The sequence below is a fragment of the Podarcis tiliguerta genome (assembly GCF_965153285.1).
Source record: "Podarcis tiliguerta genome assembly, chromosome: Z".
NCBI lineage: Eukaryota > Metazoa > Chordata > Lepidosauria > Squamata > Lacertidae > Podarcis > Podarcis tiliguerta.
Genome location: NC_139553.1, coordinates 27,642,195 through 27,663,486, shown reverse-complemented (window position 1 = coordinate 27,663,486; position 21,292 = coordinate 27,642,195). Strand labels below are relative to the sequence as shown.

The following is a 21,292-nucleotide window of genomic DNA, read 5'->3' as shown; positions in this document are numbered from 1 at the left end:
TGGGTGGGTGTACCAACTATGGCCTTGTTTTGTGACTAGCACAGTCAGATCATCCATTTTGCAGCAGTTTCTTCAGATTCCCAAAGGTGCTCACAGGCACCAGAAGGGTGGTTTCTTTCAAGTATAGAAGTTAGGTGAGAGGTCAAAGGAGCTGGGAATACTTTTTTTGTGACTAGCCAGGAAATTGCCTCTATTTCATTGAGATTAACTGAGTTATTGGTACCAATTTATTTCAAAAAGGTGTAAAGTGGCCCAGTCTGCTTATCACGTGTGAAGCATCCCAGTGCAGTTGTAATGTTGGGGTTGTAGCAAGCAGACCACTAAAACAAGAATGTGGTAATTTGAGGGCAGGCAAGGAAGTCAGGGAGAGTAGGGGTAGGTTTCAAGATGAGTGTGAAAGGAAAATGGGAGAAGGAAATATTACTGGATATCATGACAGAATGCCAGCATGCATGTTTGAGATTTATGTTTTGTGTGTTGCAGCCTTCTGCCAGTTCAGTTTTGTGTAAGCTAGTATGAGAGGTTGCCCTGTTTATAACCTATTTAAGAGAGCAACCATTCTCCTGGCAGCTTTTGTGAGGCATGGTTAAGACACATAGGACTGTGAGTGGTAGATGGACATGGGACCCATTTAAGAATATTACGCAGTGCCACTGACATCCCTGCACAGTGGTTATGGCACAAATATAGTCTCTGGGGAATCTGGTGCTTCAGGGCAACACTATCAACAACTGGAGAAAGTGGAAGCATGGGTTAAAAGTATATAGCGTTGCTTGAGGTTCATATACAAAGGATGACATGCTCCAAAATGCCTGATTTCTGCACATGCCTAGAGAAAAGACTAGGGAGGTTTGGTTAATAAGCAAAAGGTATCAGCTGTTGCCAGCAAATTTGAGGCTTGCTGCACTCCAGAAGATAATGTGACTTATGAGAGACAAATTATTCACCAGAGCTCAGATGGAAAGGAAACACATTGATCCCTGTTGGTATCCGTGTGTCACGAGAGACAATGGGTGCACCTCCAGGATTTAAAGAAGCTTGCACAAACGTGTACGTTTGGAGACTTGTGTGACTCTCACGTAACAGATCTTGTGTGTTTGTGGAGTAAATTCAGACTGGGAGAAGGTTAGGTTGCTAAGAGACACTGATTTTCATTTTCAGGTAAGAAAACTTATGTTTTTTAAAGGAAGTATATTCTTGATAGGAAATAACTTCTGTAGTTCTAGCTATCTAGTTGGGGAAACAAAGAAGCCATGCTCGCTCCTTGGTTGTCAGAAGATAAATCCAAAATTACCTCTTGACCCAAGGTTCAGAGAAAGTGTGTGAGGAGAAGCAGGAAGTTGTAAGCAGGATCCAACCCAAGACATAGCTGTCTGAACATCAAAGAGAGAGATGTCAGCATAGGGATAAAATTACAGGGGTAGTATGGGAAGCTGCAGGTCTCTCTATCTGCCTTAAACCCAGCTAAGAGACCCCTGACGCATACTGTAGACATTTGCAGAGCTGAAGCAGCAGCAGCAGTGCAGCACTTGCAACAGCTCACAACTGCAGAAAGGCAAGTGAAGCAATAGCAAAGCCCCAAGAGGACAGAGAAAAAACAGTGTCCTGTAAAACCCTCTGCACAATGTGTGTCTCCACCCCCAGTCATTTGCAGATTGGGTTGCAAGGATTTGTCAATACTGAATTCAGTCCTCCATATTTCTGTGGCACTTTCTGCATTTTATTTTGTTTAAATCCTCATGAAAACACTTCAGCATTTTTGTGTGCATATCTCCTAATAAACACATTTTTGCAAACCAATTCCCCATATATAATCCATTCTTGCAGGCTATGTGCACTAATATGTTTATTTCTATGAACACTTTCCTCTAATGTAGGCATTTTTGTAAGCATTGTATGGTTGGCTGGGATAGCAAATTTTGGATAAGTGTAGATTTTGAATAGTACACATGTTTTGGTTAGCATATTGTTTCAGAGTGTGTGAATTTGCTAGATTCAGCTTTAAATTCACACTGAATCAAATTCCTCCCCCATCCTTAGGCTTGATCTACCTTACCAGGGCTGGCCCACCTATGAGGCAAGGCAAAGTGACCACCAGATCTGGCCTCCAAGGAATCAATTGCCCACTGTTGCCACCACCATGGTTGTTGTCAGGGATTGGGCAGAGGAGGAATGGTGGAGATTGCCTCCCCATCTTGACCCTTCCAGGGAGGAGGAAGAGGAAGACAGTATAGCTTTACAACAGGGGTTTGTGGGAGGTAGCAGCTCAGAGGCAGATGAGGGGGAAATCCAGGAAATCATGGGAGGGCCAGAACAAAACCCAGCTGACACATTGTCATTAGAAAGCCTTCCAGATCCTCCATCTCCCAGAACCCAGTGAGTCCTAAAAGTAGGAGAGCAAAGAGCTCAAAGACAGAGGGCATGTAGCTGCACCCACAGAAGTGACGAATGAGAAAGTGGGAGAGACGAGGGGTAGAGATTCACTCGGGACAACGTCATTATCCAGGAGGCTGGGTTCTATAGCCTCTCTCTGTAAAGATTGAAATAAAAAAGGATGGTAAGAAACTTTCCCCTGTATTTATACTTTCCTGGGCAACCAGCCGGAAGCCGCTGACAGCATCCTGACAGTGGTAGTGACAGCTGCAGAGGTCAGCAGCCCCACCCCATGCTGCCTCTACAGTGACAAATAGGAGGTGCTGTTGGTCTTCTCCTACCTCTAGGGAGGAAATGGCAGGGGTTTCTCTCTGGGGTCTCCTGGTCTCTGCATGGGCCCAGGTGATTCAGAGCGAGCCCATTCCTGCACCCCCAGCAACAGCCTTTGATTCCCAAGTCATGTATTGGGTGAGGTTGGTTTGATTCCCCCTCTTGTTCCCAGTGTTGCTCTTTATTCCCCCCTTGTTCCTGATGTAGATCTTCACTCACCCCTTCTTCCATGGCAGAGGTGCCATTTTGTGGTTCACTTCAGGTGACAAAATGTATTGGGCTGGTTCCGTCTCTTTCTCTCTCTCTCTCTCTCTCTCTCACACACACACACACCCCACCCCACCCCAGAATAGTATCCAGTATTTTCTACTTGCCTCTGGTATGCCCTTTGAGGGACCATAGGTTTGCAGCATAAGGAGAAATAGAGAGGAACCTCTATGAAGGTCAACAAAGACAACTTCTGTTAACCTATAAGCAGTTAGACACAGGACTGTGATGTAAATCATTTGGCCAGTCAAGAACAAGAAAAGTCATTCTGGTTAATTGTTTGCAATTTTATGTCTTAAAAATGAAATATTCAAAGTACTTTGTCTTTCAAATGTCAACACATTATATAGTAACTTTTACTATTTACAGCAGGGTTGTTGTAATGGTCTTGTAGAAAATACATGCTTCTGGTCTGAAAACCAGAGCAAAATGCAACAAACCATTTCACTGCAGCCATTGAACATAAAACCTGTACAGTTATCCAGCCAGTGTTCAGAGCAGGAATACAAAAAAAGGAAATCTATTGTTCCCTAGCAACAAAGTTCAAGCCGTTATACTACAATTTCAGTAAGTTTAGAAGTGTTGTTGTTAGATAGGAATGGAAAATCTTGGCATACATTGTAAACATCATTACAATTCATGAGAAAGCAAAAACAAAGGAAAAAGACTAGTAATTGACAAAACACTGTATGCTAGGCTTCTCTTTTTGTTTATAGACACCTTGTTTATGAAAGTTTCAATGTTCTGTCATGGTTCATCATCATACATGTGAAATATTGTCAAAGACCTACAGATATACTAATGTTTATTAAGAGGCTAAAGTTCACCACTAAATCTAAGAAAAGATTGTAACTGGCAAACACATTCTCTTGGACAGATAATGTAAAATGGCAAAGGCCAAGAAAATCCCACAACAAAATTGAACTTGAGGACACCCAGTTTTTGTTAAGGTCTCTATAAGCCAGCATTTGGAAGGGCAATGAGTAGGACTGCGGACCACAGAACACGTAAAATCTAACACATTTTGTCATTGTGTGCTAAAAATTGGCTCCAGCTCTTTTGTTTCTCTCTGCTTCTGGTGATTTTGCTATTTCTCCATTACAATCTTCCTTCATACAGCAGCCAGCATTATACCTTGAGCATAATTGATGGAAAAAGTGGGATACATTTTTTTCAAAAAAACCTACCCTTTTCAAATGTTGCCCTCTTTCGTTCGAAGGGCAGCAGATTACTGCCAGCATGATCATATTCTTCTTCTTTAAACAAAAAATAGGCTTGCTCACCAAAGCCCTAGGTTTCAGTCATATCTTAACATGATATGATGGGAAACACACTGCACTTTCTAGTAAGGTTGGAACCATCAACAGGAGATGAACACAAGGACGTATGTTCTTTAGATTGTATTACCAATGTTTTGTGTTTGCATATAACTTTGCAGACTGACCAAAGTGTTCTAATTTGCCGAATGGTGACAGATTTACTGTACTAGTTTTCACTGTCATTAAAAGGCAGAATTTAGTTCTGCTGGTAGTGACATTGCTTTGGTGGAATGGTTTAGAAATATCCGGAGGACTGTTTTCCAGATGAAATACAATAGCATGAAGAGGAGGCAAGTTAAGGGTTTCAGCTAGATCACCAGGGTTCTTCCTTACATTGCTAGTCTCTTGTGATGTGTCTCTCAAAGGGCAGGGCTGCTGCTGACATAGGTGTGCAGAGAGGAAGTTGATTCATGCTCAGCTCAATCTACTAGGGCTCAGCCTTGAGTTTTCTTGTCTTGCCTCCTGCAAGCCTGTGGAACACTGAACACACACCTAGAGGACACTCACCCTGCAGCAGCACAGAGGTAACTAACCTGTGGCCCTTCAGCTTTTGCTAGGCTTCATCATTCCTTATCATTGGGCATGCTGCTGGCTTTGGCTGGCAGGCAACATCTGGAGGGCTGCAGGCTCTCTCTACTCCTCATCTACATACTAAGAATGGCATGCCAGTTGTTTTCAATCCAGATCATTGGCCAGCTTGGCCAATGGTCAAGGATGCTGAGAACTGTAGTCCTAAAAGTTGTGTGGACCCGAGACTGAAGAACACTGATCTAGTCTACAACCTCCAGACTCTACAGCCTTATAACCATCCTCATTCTGCTGAAGGCATCAACCAGATTTGGGAGCCAACAGGCTGCAATGTAATAGAAGATGTTCTCTCTCTTTCTCCACCCACCCCAACTCCTTTATCATGGCAGTTTTATATTTCTATGCAAACTTTTAAAAGCACAGGCATCTTATCAGAAAAAGGGACAGCGACAACGTATGTATTTGGTTGCTAGTTGAACTCCTCCCAACTAATCTTTGCTGTTTCCAATCTCATGTCTCCTCTACTGACCATTGTTTTCTCAAGGCTCTAATTCCATCCACCCACTTCCCCCACTGCCTGCGCTCTCATGTCCTTCAGCTACCCTGAAGGACCATGAATCACTGCTGAGCACTCTTGTTTCTCTGCCCTTCCTGGCTTCCAGCCCATATCAACCTTCTGCTCTTTCAACCCAGTATGAGGTTTACATCCCACCCCTAGGGTTGGTGTGATTTCAGGTTCACTCTGCATTTGGGAGTGAGCTTTCTCATTTCATCATCTTAATAGTCATATATGGTGTTCTGTTTTTAAATTATTTGTATATGTGGTTAATTAATACTTTGCAAATTAAAAAAGTAGATTAAGGTGAGGTAAGGGAGTGGAAACGATCTAGCACTCTGCGCTCACATTTCCCTGTTCTATAGTAAGCCCATTATACTTTATATATGACCATTCATAAGTGCACATGGCTGCCGTCATCTTCTCTAATTAGACTTCATTCCATTGCTGATTTGCCACACTTTACACACTGGGGGTCTCAGGGCGCACTCCTCATTCAGGGCTCATCCGTATATCCACTTGTTCCATGCTTTCTAGGCATGGATCAGAGATGTCTCCCATTTGCCCCTCTGCTTTCCCCAGGGGGAAAAATGCTCTTTAGTGATGAATTGGAGCAAATATCAGTTTGCAGAAAACTCTCCCAGGCCCATGTCTAGAAAGCACAGGACAAGTGGAAGTGTGGACAAGACCTCTGTCTCATTCTCTTGCCGACTACCTGAGAGCTAGTGTTCCATTTCAGTGACACCCTAGCTGCCCTCTCCAGGGTTTCAGATTGGAATGGGAGCTTCTGCATGCAAAGCAGACGCTCTACCACTGAGCTACAGCTTTCCCTTAAAACAATTAAGTCTCAGTTACAACTACAGGAGTGCATTGTTAAGCTCTTGCTCTCCAAGTACCTGCCTCTGCAGCCACATACTGGGGTCAGTTCAAGATGATCTGCTTATTGGGCGTTGCTCCTCGTTTGCACAAAGTTTGCAAGGAGGTTATACAATGTCTGCTGTTTACTGAGCGCTTGTGAGGTTATATGATGTTGCATCAAGCAAATGTCATCACATACATTTCAACTGTTCCCCCTCAGAAAGATAAAGATGATGATGATGATGATGATGATTTTGTAGGGAGCAGGTTTCTTGTGCTTGAGTGCTAAATCTACTTTAATTGTGCAACCTGAATTCGCTGGTTGAATGCCACCTGCAAAACAGTGACTGCCTGGAAGCTGCCTCTGCTTTTCAGTGTGAGTTACCTCCCCCTACTTTTATTTCACTTCCTTTTGCTATGATGTCAGGCAGCCTCCCTATAGCATTTCCAACTCTGTACCCCACTTCCTATACATTCTGTTGCCCTGAGGCCCTTTGTAGTTTTCCCACAATTGTAACCCATTTCCAGTATCTTCTGCCCTCTTTGTTTTCCCTGTCTTCTGTTTCACACCCCAGTCCCTATTTCAGTGTATTCCCTCCCCTTCTCTCCAGCCATTGTTCCCTTCAAGATCCCTATTTCTGAGGTGGTATTTCTTCTCACTCACTCACTCTCACTCTCACCCTTCTCATCTCACTCTCTTTTGTTCTGCCCACTATGCTCTTCCAGTCCTTAAGATGATGTGAGGACAGACAAAACCGGAGCGATGTGAATATTTCATACCTGAGAACTCCCTTCAGCAAATCAAATGTTTGCTAATATTCCAAGGCGTCACAATAGTTCAGCCAATAGTAGTCAGAGGCTTTGCCACCACTGCAAGAACACAAAATCTTCTAGCACATCCCATTGTAGACTATTTATTTAATTGCTCATTAGAAAGTCATTTGTGAATTTCCCCCCTACTTTTTTAAAATAAAATAAAATATGAGGGGTGGGAGTAGGGAGATAAAATTGGCGAAGTGACTGAATACCTGTCTGATATCCAACTTGCCTTTACTGAAGCATGCCTAAAAGGGCCAGTAGGTCTGCTTTCTGCACATGCCTACAAGGTTATGCGGGATGGCATAATAACAGAATGTGTTTGTAAGGAGAATGTGGTTTAAAGTAGAATGTAAGTCAGGAGAAGCAACACATTCTGTACATTTTATTCTATGTATATCCTCAACCCATTTCTCCCAGAAATGGCTTGTATGTGCTTTCTGGCAATTGCACTTTCTTTACAAAGGCTGCTTACAGAATGGCAAAATGTCAGTAACTCATCCACATTTCCTTTTGTGCCACATTTTTAGGCACAGGTACAGGCTTCCCAGGTCCGTGTCCGAGCAGGTTTTCTTTTTTGTCCCACCACTTTCCCATGGAAAACCCATGTTTTACTGCTGCATCACAGCAGACAGCAATGGGGTTTTCCACAGATTGCCATTTGCTCCGATCCAGCAGTAAAGTGTGGGTTTTCTGGGGGAAGCAGTGGGACAAAAAGCAAAACAAAAAAACCGCTCAGACACAGAGATGGAAAGCCTAGAAAGTGCAAACTAAACGTAAGTGTGGATGACCCTTAAGCCAGAATGATTCTTTGGATCAGGGTCTCCCAAACTTGGGTCTCCATCTGTTTTTGGAGTACAACTCCCATCATCCCTAGCTAATAGGACCAGTGGTCAGAGATGATGGGAACTGTGGTCCAAAATCAACAGAAGACAGACCCAAGTTTGGGAAACCCTGCTTTAGACTATGCATTATCTAGGCCAGGGATGGGGACCTTTTTCGGTGTAAGGACCTCACTTAATTCTGAGCAACTTTTCAGGGACCATATGTCAATGGTGGGTTAGGCCGGAGGCAAAAAAAATAAATGGGCAGGGCAATTAATACAAATTTGTATCTTTGTAGGGCAGTAGTTTCTGCACACTCCTCTCTATCCAGGTGAGCAAGAGACATTGTCAGTTTTCAAGGATACATCCCAGCCAGGCAAAAACACTCAAGGAGGGTGTGATGTAAGACTGGTGAGGATTATAACCTGGGGTTATAAGGGTTCAAGGGCTATAAGAGAGATGCTTGGAGGTCTGCATTTGGCCACTTGAGTCTGAGGTTCACCACTGCTGGTCTGCATTCTATACAACTACATCCTTCTTAAGATTTCAAAAAAGCTACAGTCTGGAAGAAGCCAAGACATGTTGCTTTAAAGTGAAAGCTATTCAGATGTTCTGCACAATCACCATTCATTCCTATGTACAGCATTTGCACAGAAGCTGAGCTTGGAGGGCTGCGTCCTTGACCTCAAAGTGGAAAAATAACAGGTTTCCCCCCCCCTGAATTTCAGAAGCAAACATGATAAAAACATTTCTATATACCACCATCCTCTGGTGGCATGATTATTTAATTATTTTTTTTCTAATCCACATTTTATATCAAACAATACCTATAAACACACCTAGGAAATTCTGTTCATTCATTGGTAAACGCCAAAGAGGGAAAAAAAAGTATTCCATTTCATTTTATGAGCTTTTGGCATAATAACAAAAATGACAACATTCAAGGCAGCATTAAAACCCATCCATGGTTGGTAATATAAAGTGCATTTCCTGCATATAATACAAATATATCTATATGGAACTCAAGGCACACACTAACGTCATACGTATTACATACTAGAAATGCACAATTTCAAGCTAATAACTATTTAAGAAGAGTTTCAAAACATTTTCTTCCCTTCTGGGTATTTTAAAGCATTTTGTTTTAAAAGGTACATCAATTCACGAGCCTCAAATGATAGAACTGCTTAAAACATTGCTAGTGTTGACATCTTAGATCAGTGCTAAAATATATCACCATGAGTGCACTTCTTACATAAAGCCCAGAAATTATTTCTGTGAATTAAAAAGTGCTTGTCCATTTTAGCCTGGTGCGTGGAGGTACTAAAATTCTCCACAATTTCATGGGGAATGTCCCCCAGCTCAGAGCTAGCAATACAAGAACAAGGTACAATACTAATTATTTTGTCTGATCTCATTAATTGGATCCAATGGTGTACAGTATTTTATACCATAAAAGAACCTAAAGGAGAGTGAATTTTCCTCTGAGGCACCCTCACCCTCCCCCTTTCCCTCCCTCCCTCCCTCCCAGATTCTGCCTCCAATGGTCAAAGATGAAGAACATCTAGAATCTGGACCACTGAGGAGCAACAAGTAGGGAGAACTCAAACGTCAATGTTATTTGGTGGATTTATATCTGATGTTCATAATCAAGCCCATCCCTAACAGCTAGTTGTCATATATACCCAATATAAACCAGCTTGGGAATATAGGAGCAATGAATATTAGGATATTAACTCTCATGAACAGGCATTGTGATTAGTACTTGCTTAGTGAGGACAAATTATTAAGCACCTGCTTTTCCTTGCTAAAAAAATTACATCCACTCATCTGGGCCCATTTGTATGACCAAGTTGACATTCCTGCGGTTTATTGCTGATTTTTTTGCTTTTGATATTAACTGTGTATTTTACTTCTTTGTGGTTACCTTATGTTTTCTAAACTGCTTTGGGTGGCAGTGAAAGTGGATTCTAAATGCCATCATAAAGAATTAAAGAAATAAAATGAATGAGAAGTTGCAAGAAAAAAATGGGCAAATATTGGTGAACTCAAAAAACTGGTTGAGTTGGACTGTACATCTTGAGGGAGCAAGTGCATGGTCACTTCATCATGATGTGCCAGACTCTCCACAGTCAGGCTTTCCCATCTTTCAGCATTCCCATTTGTCATATGAAGAGGCCCTGAAGTCTACACTAAGACTGTCCTTCATTCTTTTATTTCAGAAGAGTGCCAGGGTGGTTGTATTCACTTTGATGAAACTTCTCACTTAAATTGAAAATCACTACCTTCTACCATTGATGCTGATGGGAATTGCTAATGGCCAAGCCTGCAATCCTAAGCATGTCTACTCAGAAGTAAACTCCGCTGAATTCAGTGGTGCTTGCTCCCACCAGGTATGTGTGGTTAGGATTGTAGACCAAATGTGCTTATAATGCATGGCCTAAATCTAAACTTGTGAAAGACACAAAAACATAAGGTCCAGGGTGATAATCCAGCCACCAGCAGGCTGGATGTCACTCAAGGGACTTCTCCATTCAGCTGGAAGGATCCTTTCCTCATCCTCACCACCCTCAGCACAATTTTTAGCTGGAAAATGCCTCCTATCGGAGCCAGTAGGAAGCATTTTTTTCTAGCCTAATTGTGGCCCAGGGAATTGCAAGTGAGAATGGATGCTATGAATGGTATCTCCCTTGCTAAAAGCACCTCTCCCACACTGCTTGAGAACTGGTGTCAGTGGTAGACTTTTCAAGTCCAATTGATGCATGGAGGACCAGGATCTTCATGGAAAATATAGGTACTAGGATGTTGCAGGAGAACAAAATCTCCTCCTCTCCAGCTGCAATCTCCATGAAGATCCCCTTCCCCACCTGCCAATTTATCTTGAGAAAAGATAAAATGCTTTATATTCAAGACAAATTGCTGGGGGTGGGGGGAGGAGAGGGAGAGAGTCTGCACGTGTGTGTGTGTGTGTGTGTGTGTGTGTGTGTGTGTGCTCTGTTTGTGAGAGAGTGAGCTCAGGGTGGCCACACACATTCTTCTTTTGGCCCCTACTTCAAAGCTGGCAAATTTGCAATAGGAATGTTAGATGAAGTGGCATCTCTATCCGTGCTTCACCATTTAGTACCCTCTGAGTTGGCAAGCAAAAGGGCATCTTCCCTCAGGTCTGTGAACATGACTGTTATCACTGCTGAGATTCCTGAAATCCGGCTTGCCACTTTTTAACTGCCCACAGAGTGAAACAATTTGTCCTATAAGGCAATGACTAACAATGGTTTATCTGAAATTTATTAAGAAGGTCATGGCGTGACAACACCCTACCTATGAGGTGTGAAGTATACAGGGCCGGTTTTCCACTTGGCTCAAAGTATTTTGGGGTGTTTCTTATACCCTGGAGTTATGCCTGAAGGCCCCTTAAAAGCATAGCTTGTGAAGACTGCTTGGTGGATGAGTTGTCAGTTAGACCAAGGAACAAAGGGTGTTGGCCAGACCACAAACATATTGTATGCAAGTTATTAAAATTAACAAAACTGTGTCCTGAAGAGGGAAAGAGAGAACACACTCAATATTTTGCCCATGTGAACCATTTCCAAATGAAATTCAACACCAAGAACGCCGCTTCCAAATGTTGAAGGCAGCCACCCTAGAACTAACAATCATTGCCATCTCCCAAAGAGTTTTAAACAAACGATATTAAAATACCATCTTCTGTCACATTTAAAGGCAGTTGGATATGTTTTCCCCCTCTATATTTATATATACACAGAGTTCTGATCTAGAAAAACCAATACAATAAACCTTTACTTTAATGTTTTTTTAAAAACAGGCAGTCTTTGGTGATGCAAAGGCAGAGATCGATGTCTTTTGTTTGTTTGTTACCTCCTGCCTATTTCACTCTGTCTCATAAAGTGAATATTGTTGGCACTGTCAGAAAGTTCTAGATACTGCTCCACAGACAAAACAAAATATCCATCATAGCCCTGTACTTTCCCTGTGCTTAAAAGCTGCTGTTTCTCCCCCTCTGTCCAAGCCCGAATACCTTCTTCACCATCTTGGAGCCGCCTTTGTTCCTTAGTCCAAGCCTGAGCCACAGCTCTCTGCCTGGCTACTTCCAAGACATGGTTCTTCTCTTCTTCCACAGTAGTCCCGTACCGAACATTAAAGCACAGAGAGCCGTGCTGGAGCTGGATATCAGCAAACCGTCTAGTCCTGCCATTGATGATGGAAGTCATTTGTGATACTGTGACGTTGACACCGTTCTCCAAAATCCGACGTCCCCCAGTGTTGCCTATCACTGCAAGGTCTTCTTCCAGAGACCCAAGCTTGATGAAGTAGTGAGTGTCTCGCCCATCTATTGTAAAGTGCAGGTCCTCAAGGTAGTGAGCATTGTTGAGGATGGCAGCGATGCGGCGGCTGTCTTCATTCGCCACCCCAATCACATCAGCTGTTACCACGCCATCCTTGATGGCAAACTTGATACCTTTCCCAAAAACTGAGGGAACTGCAGCAAATCTGGGCAGCTTTGCTTTCTCCACACATCTTCCATTGCTGTATTTGGGGGTCATGGGAAGCTGGTCCAAGGAAATGAAGTTTCTGAGCTGCTTCTGTAGTTCACACTGAATGCCAAGGATAGTCTGGAAAAGAGAAGAGGCATGGCATATGAAGGTAAGGTTTTTGGAACATTCTATTGAAACATTCTATTGTAACAACGTAACCTGGTTCACACTTCACTTTAAACCATAGTTGTCTAACGGTTAAAGGTTAATGTGCAAGATACTGGTTCACATGATGGGACACGGGTGGCACTTTGGTCTAAACCACAGAGCCTAGGCCTTGCCAATCAGAAGGTCAGCGGTTCAAATCCCCACAACAGGGTGAGCTCCTGTTGCTCGGTCCCTGCTCCTGCCAACCTAGCAGTTCAAAAGCACATCAAAGTGCAAGTAGATAAATAGGTACTGCTCTGGTGGGCGTTTCCGTGTGCTCCTCTGGTTCGCCAGAAGTGGCTTAGTCATGCTGGCCACATGATCTGGAAGCTGGACGCCGGCTCCCTCGGCCAGTAAAGCAAGATGAGCGCCGCAACCCCTCATTCGCGACTGGACCTAATGGTCAGGGGTCCCTTTACCTTTACAGTGGTATCTTCGGTTAGGAACTTAATTTGTTCCGGAGGTCTGTTCTCAACTTGAAACTGTTCTTAACCTGAAGCACCACTTTAGCTAATGGGGCCTCCTGCTGCTGCTGCCCCACTGCTGTGTGGTTTCTGTTCTCATCCTGAAGCAAAGTTCTTAACCCGAGGTAATATTTCTGGGTCAGCGGAGTCTGTAACCTGAAGCGTATGTAACCCGAAGCGTATGTAACCTGAGGTACCACTGTACTGGTGCACATGGCTAAAGTTGTGGGTCCTTCACAATCCTCCCTGCCCCTGCTGCAGAATTCCAGCAATACTCCAGGGTATGCACTTCATGAGAAAATAGCATTATCGGATAAATCAGGGTTTGAAGCTGCACTGTAAGAGCAGACCTCTTCTTATGTGGCAGCTGAGGACTCATCCACACCATGTGTCCTGCACTTTCTAGGCATAACTTTGTGGTTTATAATGCTGTGTTCATGTGTTTTCTGTTTGCCCCAGTGCTTTCCTTGAGAAACCCACTCTTTAACACTGAACCAGAACAAACCACAATTCAGGTTTTCTGCTGATCACTGTTTGCTCAGATTCAGCGGTAAAGGGTGTGTTTTTGCAGGGGAAACACCACAGGGCAAAACAAAAAAGTGATCAGACATCGCACTTTAAAGTGGGGATTTGTGCCTAGCAATGCAGCACAAAACAAAATCTGGATGAGCTCTAATTCTACTTCTCTTTGCCTCTCAGGTACCCTCTAGTGCATGGGTAGGCAAACTAAGGCCTGGGGGCCGGATCAGGCCCAATCGCCTTCTAAAACCAGCCCGCGGACAGTCTGGGAATCAGCGTGTTTTTACATGAGTAGAATGTGTCCTTTTATATAAAATGCATCTCTGGGTTATTTGTGGGACCTGCCTGTTGTTTTTTACATGAGTAGAATGTTTGCTTTTATTTAAAATGCACCTCTGAGTTATTTGTGGGGCATAGGAATTTGTTCATCCCCCCCCCCAAAAAAAAAATCCAGTCCCCCACAAGGTCTGAGGGACAGTGGACCGGCCCCCTGCTGAAAAAGTTTGCTGACCCCTGCTCTAGTGGTTGTCTTACAAGATCACGATTTGCATGTGGTCATTTACAGATCTGTGCAGCAATACCTTATGATACGTGCAATTGACTTGCACATTTTCAGCTATACGTGGTTGAAGATGGGCTGGTTGAAATTGTGTAAGTCAAATGCCAAGCAAGGTGCTCTCTGTGCCAGATCCACTTAGGGGGCACCTCGCATGAGAATAGTGTTGTTGTTGTTGTTTGCATTTGTTAGCCGCTTTATCTTGCCCAGGGAAACCCAAAGCGACTTACAACCAAATAACCAAACAGGCACCCACCTACCCTGCTCACAAAGCAACACTGAAAACAAGAGAAAAAAACAGAAGAAATGCATGAAAAAATACCCCACCCACTTCTAAAAGGCCACAGGTAGTTAAAGGCCAAAGGCCTGGTTATAAAGTTTTTGTCTGGCTCTCCACCTTGCTTGCCAGGAAAGACCCACTCAGTACGCCAGCTCTGAACAGTTCTCACGAGATCTTGTGAGGCAGCTGAGTTCAAGCAAGATCATCCCTAGTTTTCCAGAGCTGGCGTCCTGAGCACCATGCCTTGTCCCCCAAGCAAGGCAGAAAGCTCAAAAGTTCTTTTCACACTGGGTTTACTTGGGTTACTCATCATGAAAAGAGGTTTTAAGCTCTCCACCTTGCTTGGGGGGTGGGAGGGGAAGGGGAAGGCCAGCTCAGTATGCTGGCTTTGAGACACTGCTGCAAGATTTCACAAGCCAAGCCAAGCCACGCTACACCCCACACCCCCCCGGAGAACTGATGAGAGCATTCCAGAGCCTTCTAGAGCTCAAATCAGAATGAATGCTCAACAAACAGTGGAAATCAAGTAACACCCATACTATTTTTCACAAACAAATCCGGATGGATGCTTAATAGAAAAGGCTGTCAGCAGAGGTCCTTGTCTTCTCTTCCCTCTGTATGGAGAATAAAGTGGTCCCATAGGTTACAGAACTAGGATATCTCTGTTTTAGAGTAAGTGACATAATAATGTTACTATGAGATTGTGGAGCTTAAGGGAGGAAAACATTTTGCCCCGATGGTGGTTGGGGCATCTTGGACCATGGGGAGCCTGCACCCCTGCCCTCCAACATAAACCCCAAGGGTGGAGTGAGGAAAGATGAAAATAAATATGTATCCTGTTTTTTCCCTAGAAGTCACGTAACGCAGGAATGTGTCTTTTTGCTAACCTTTCCAGGGTCCCATTCTTGGGTCTTTGTTTGAAGCTGTACAAGTTCATATGTTGTCTCCATAGCATCCACTTCTGGCTTTGGGAATCCCGGGAGTACATTGTGAAGCTGAAACCCAAACAACTCAAGCCAACTTCCAATGTCTACAAAAAAAGCCAAACAGAATACAATTAACATGCTGAAGACAAGAAGTACTGTATGACAATTATAGGGGGGGGTTGCCATACGCCTGGACTTTCCTGGACACAGCCGGGATTTGGCCCTCGTAAACAGCACCTGGGAAATTGCTTACGTGTCTGGGAAAATCCGGATGTATGGCAACCCATGTTGGCAGTGTAGATTTTTGTAATTTCCTTTAAAAAAGCTAAGTTGAGATTTTTGCAATTTTGCTAAACAACTTGACTACAAAAAAGCTCAACCACTTTTGTTTCCGGATTTTCACTTTTGGAAACCCTACAACTATAGAAAAAAGAGATTCAAGTCTTAAAGAAAAATATTTCAAGCCTCTTCCTTCTTTGGCTGCTCAGATATGAATCAAAAGGTGCTGTAGACAAGGTGACAGGGTGGAATATTCAGAAGTGTTGCATTTCCCATAGCTGAGTGATATTGGAATTATATTCCAACTTGTGGCCATGTACAAATATAAGGTCATATGTGTTTTAAACGCCTGCTGAAAACTTTTCCATTCCACTACGTCTATGCAGGCATATGTATATTTCCACAATGGTTAATTGATGTCTGTTTTTAACATTTCTATGTTTTACTGTATGGTTTTATGCATTTTTATTTTAAATTGTTTTGCTACAATTTCATGAAATAGCAGTCTATAAATATTTTTTAAGAACAAACAATCCAAAAGAGAGTAATTTTGAGTGGAAAAATAACAGTGGGGAGAAGAGGTGCTTAACCCTTTTCTACATACATGGCTTGCAAGGATAAGCATGTATATGGAAGCTCAGGGGAGAGGGAGGGAAGCAGCTTGTTAGCAGCAATCTGAAGTGGGAAAATTGGTGGCAAGGAATGGTCAGGCACACTCTCCCACTGCTGATTCTCCACGTCAAATCACCTGCTCCTGAAGTTGCTTTCATTTAATTCTTGAAAAGTGGCTGTTGAAAGATGTGTTACATTTTCATGTAACTCTCATGTTAGGTCACATAGAGCTGTATCATGGGAGAAGTGGAGTGACAGGTACAGGATAAAAAATGCAGGCGGCAACCTGCATTTGGCGGAAGCAATTCTATTTCCATCGCACTGCCCAGCTCTGACCAAAACTACCTTATTCATCTCCCTGTCCGCTGTTCTGGAATTTTATGTAATATATTACACAGTAATTCTGTTATTCCACACCATTCATTTCAAGGCAAATGGGGGCCAGGAATGTAACCGATTACATATCTCTTGCAGATTGAAAACAACAGTGGCAAACAGGGGTGCAAACTTGAAAAAAATATTGTGGGGGCCCAGGTAAGTCCCACCCTGCATAATCAATTACATGACGCGTCATGTAATGCAGGTGGTTGTGGTTCAGGATGGGAAATGGCAAATCCAGTGCAATAAAAACTCATATTGATCATATTGCTTCTTTTCTTTCTAAAATCAGGTTTTACTGTATTGCATTTTTAATGCATACGCATCATACGCATCATTTGAAAGGGAATGTCCATTAATATTGTGGGGGCCCAGCCCCTCAAATGTTTTACTGTGGGGGCTAAAGCCCCCATGGCCCCTAGGAGCTGGAAAATACGAATTGTATGAACTGGATTGGTTTCCATTCTGGATGGAAAATACGAATTGTATGAACTGGATTGATTTTTCTGCCTGCTGTAGGAACTGTAATTCCATAAAATTAAAAATGCAATACAGTAAAACCTGATTTTAGAAAGAAAAGAAGCAATATGATCAATATGAGTTTTTATTGCACTGGATTTGCCATTTCCCATCCTGAACCACAACCACCTGCATGAAGATTGTGGACCACAGTTTGGGAACCCCTGGTCTACCCCCAGGTAGGCAATAAAATGGGGAAGAACATGCTTGCATATTGCCTTAAATACCTGGGATATTCAGTGAAATATGACTTTAGTTTGGTAGACTGGTTTGCTGTTGATATTTCATTCTGCATTGCTTTTTTCATTTTTCTGCTCCCCCCTTACCTTCTTTTCCAGTATCTACATGTTTTTGCATGTAACAAAAATTCAATTAAAAGTTTAATAAAAAAAAAAAACCTGGAAGGAAAGGTGGTATATAAGAAGCTCCATTCGAGCTATGTTAATGATTTCTAGTTTTAAAACTTTTATGCAGTAATTTTTTGTGCTGTAATCTTTTATAGTTTGTGTTGTGTGATTTCAGAGGACAGCCTTGCTCTTGCCCCCTGCTGTTCATTGTTAAAGGCCTCTGGCTATACAAAATAAATTGACTGATTTCTTAATTCGTTTTGTTTCAAAATTAATCAGAGATTCAATGAAACCGTTTGCAGAAATTGTCTGAACATATTCACAAGATCCACTGTCATAAAAGCATTGGGGGAGCCTTTTCTAGCCTGAGGGAAGTGTTCCATTCCAGGGACCACATGTCAGGCCTGGACAGGGCCAGAGGCAAAAGTGGGCGGAGCAACAGAGGTAACATTTACATCTTTGTACACTGATGTTGGGAGACCCTGATGTTGGGAAAGATGGAGGGCACAAGGAGAAGGGGACGACAGAGGACGAGATGGTTGGACAGTGTTCTCGAAGCTACCAGCATGACTTTGATCAAACTGCGGGAGGCAGTGGAGGACAGAAGTGCCTGGTGTGCTCTGGTCCATGGGGTCACGAAGTGTTGGACACGACTAAACGACTAAACAACAACACACTAAGATAGTTTTCACACACTCTCTCTCACACACCCCTTTCCTAGCTATATCCAGGCGGACTAGAGACTTTGTAAGAGTTCAAGGACATAAGCATCTGGACAGGCTTGCAAGAATGTTTTTAGCAGGTGCCAAAAAGAGTAAAGTAAGGCAAAAAGACTTTCATTATTTATTTCATAAAATTTAAAGAAAACCGTTTGATTGTAAGAAGCCGTTTACAAAAAAAGACAGCAAATAATAATAATAATAATAAATTACAGCCCTACTTTAAAACATGCAAAAGGAAAAACAAACAAACCTAAAACTAAAGCAGATTTTAAAATGACCTCAACTTTCTAAGCATCTGGACAGGCTAGCAAGAATGTTTTTAGCAGGCACCGAAAAGAGTAAAGTGGAGGTGCCTGCTTGATTTCAAGAGGCAGGGAGTTCCAAAGTACAGGTGGCGCCGCACGAAACAACTGAGTTCTTACAAATGCGGAATGAGCATTAAGTGGCACTTGCAGCAGTGCCAATTCCACCGATCCAAGTGGTTGAGTGTATACATGTGGGGTAAAGTGATCTCGTAGGTAAAGTGGTCCCAAGTTATCATATACTAAAAGTAACACCTTGAACTTCTGAGCATGAAACAGGCTCAGTGGTTTGCGTATTCTGCAGAGAGTTCCAAACGCCATACAGAGAGGTTAGGAGGATCCCCTTTAGCTCCTGGGCCTTAGGTTACGCACTCCTGTCTTTAAAATTTGGACCAGAAACTACCCTCCCCCACAACCCAATTAAATAAATGCTTTACCTGTTGTGTATTTAGCCACATCTTGGATTCTGCCAGCTGGATAATTATTTTCAAATGCATACAGATTAAATGGCTTGGGGTTGTTCTTCAGTTCTTCCCAGATATGGTGGTTTGGTGTTGTCCAGCGCCCAGCGATGACATCATAATCTCTTTGCCCCAAGTGCACCAGTTTAGTGAGTGAATCATACAACCCTCCATGGAAACCTATAATGAGCTCAAAATCTGAATTTGTGTCCTGATAGATCTCTCCGTAAGGGGTGTAAAGAATTTCTTTTATCACTTGACCTCGACTACTGAAGATAGCTAAAGGTGTGCCGGTGTTGTCACAGGCAACGTAATATTCTTCTCCACTGCTTAATTCCATGGCTATTAGGTGACCTTGAAGGTCGTAATACAAGGAAGTTATTTCTGAACTACTGTGATTGTATAAGTGAGTAACTCTTACTGGATTGGAAAGGTCCGCGTAGAAGAATTGGAGGTGTTGTCCAGAACTTGATTTGCTGGCTACCCGTCGCCCCAGCCCATCGTAGCAATACTGGATTGTCCACCCAGAAACCCTGTTGTAGGCTCTGTTCAGAAAGCCATTAGAGGTGTACTCAAAGATGTCATTTCCTCTTTGTTTGAGGAAACCATCCTCGTCCATTTTGTACTGAATGTCCCCCAGCCTTGTGATACGATCTCTGAGATCGTACCTCAGAGGAGTAAGCCGAGCGCTGTTTCCGTGGCTAAGTAAATTGATATTTCCATTGAGGTCATAGCTGTAACGCCACTGGGTTTTGTCGTTCACAGACACAGTTTGAAGTTGGCTATCAGCATCATATTCATAAGAGTATCTTGTTATGTTTGCATCGACTCCAACTCGGATGTCGCAAATCACCATGCGGCCCATGTTGTCATACTGAACGGTCATCCAGTAGGCAATGGATTTAAGGATTTCGTATTGCACTTCAATCACCTGGCCATTGGCACTAAAGAATTTGGTATGCTTCATAGCGGTGGTAGTTATAACTTGGTTTAAGTCGTAATTGATTACGCTGAACTTTCCGAATTGTTCAGTTTTACCAGACACATCAACGTAGCGATACAGATCAATAGGGAGAGGGGTTTCATTTATCATGGCCTGCATGCTGGTTACTCTAAAGTTGTTGTAGCTGTAGTCAAATCTGGCGTTCACAAGACCTTCTTCACTAAATCTGAATATCTGGCGACCAATAAGTGGACCTACATATAAAACATTGGGCAAATGTTTAAGAAAGAAAACAGCACAAAAGTATATAATAGTAATAATAGTGGAATAATAAAACAAGACTGCCTGAAGGACTAGCTACACCGGGGTCATCAATATGATGTCCACAAGCACCAGTGTGGCTGCCAGTACCTCCTATGGCACCTGTGAAATTACCTCAGTCCACATCCTGTCAAAAATCTGCCACAGGTGAGAGGCCAGCTATTTCTGCTCAGTTCTTATTTATGCTGGCTTGGCCTTTTCTACAATGAACAACCCCCTCCCTCTTAATATACCCACATTCCACTGGAATGCAGGGCTGGATATCCGCCCTCCAATCTATTAACAGAGGCAAAAGCAGCTTCTCTCTGTCACTAAACATGGTGGTGACTGCTGCAGGCTCCTTTTCCCCATGATGGAGTGGCTGCTACCATTTTGTGGTCCCATTTTTCTTCTTCTCTTTCAGTTGTGGCAGCCATTATGCCATGCTCCCATACTAGATGAGCTAAAGGTAATCATAATATTATTATTTTTTTAAAAAAAACCTTAAGGTATTGAATTTTTAACTGTGCAGTGAAATGACTACTATATACCACAAATATATGACACAGCCCAAATAATAATATACAGTTTCAACCTACCTGTTTGCCTGTATCTGATGGTGCAAATAAACCCATCATGCATCAAGTGTATTGTTTTAATAACACCTGATGACTCTTCATAAGTAAAGGAGACTTGCGTGGTGTCATAAAGAATTTCTGACAGTCTGGACTGCTTGGTGTATTTGTAGAGAACCCTGCGCCCTGTACCCGGGTAGAGGGTCTGCAGAAGCCGTCCGTCTCTGGTGAAGTCCTGGATGAAAGATGCACTGCTGTCTGGTGGGGAATAGAGATTGCGGAAGTATCCAACAGACAGCATTGTCTGAAAGCTGTGGCGTACCATACTTGGCATGGTGACAGATAGTAGGTAGTCTGACTGGTCATACTCAAAGATGTAACGACGCTGACTATGCAGGAGAAGCATCACAGACTGAAAGAAAAAACACAGAAACAACAAGCACAATGACTTGCAAGCAAATTTGTTGATTTTGGTCACTCTCAGTTTCCCATTTTTCTGATATTGGGCTCAGTTCTCCAAAAAATCTCTCTCTCTCTC

General features: G+C 42.9%; 1 protein-coding gene across 14 annotated transcripts in view; it reads right to left on the bottom strand.

Annotated features, from left to right (window-relative positions):
- Positions 1 to 7,203: 7,203 nt before the first annotated feature.
- TENM1 (teneurin transmembrane protein 1) overlaps positions 7,204 to 21,292 on the bottom strand; it is a 372,670-nt gene continuing 358,581 nt past the window's right edge. For all 14 annotated transcript variants that reach the window (XM_083423250.1, XM_083423251.1, XM_083423261.1 and 11 more), the window contains 4 exons: positions 20,779 to 21,166; positions 18,913 to 20,133; positions 15,278 to 15,420; positions 7,204 to 12,502 (listed from right to left, as the gene is read on the bottom strand). In XM_083423250.1, the coding sequence (XP_083279376.1) occupies positions 11,744 to 12,502; positions 15,278 to 15,420; positions 18,913 to 20,133; positions 20,779 to 21,166 (2,511 nt within the window). In that variant the 3' untranslated portion in view covers positions 7,204 to 11,743. The remainder of the gene's footprint in view (positions 12,503 to 15,277; positions 15,421 to 18,912; positions 20,134 to 20,778; positions 21,167 to 21,292) is intronic.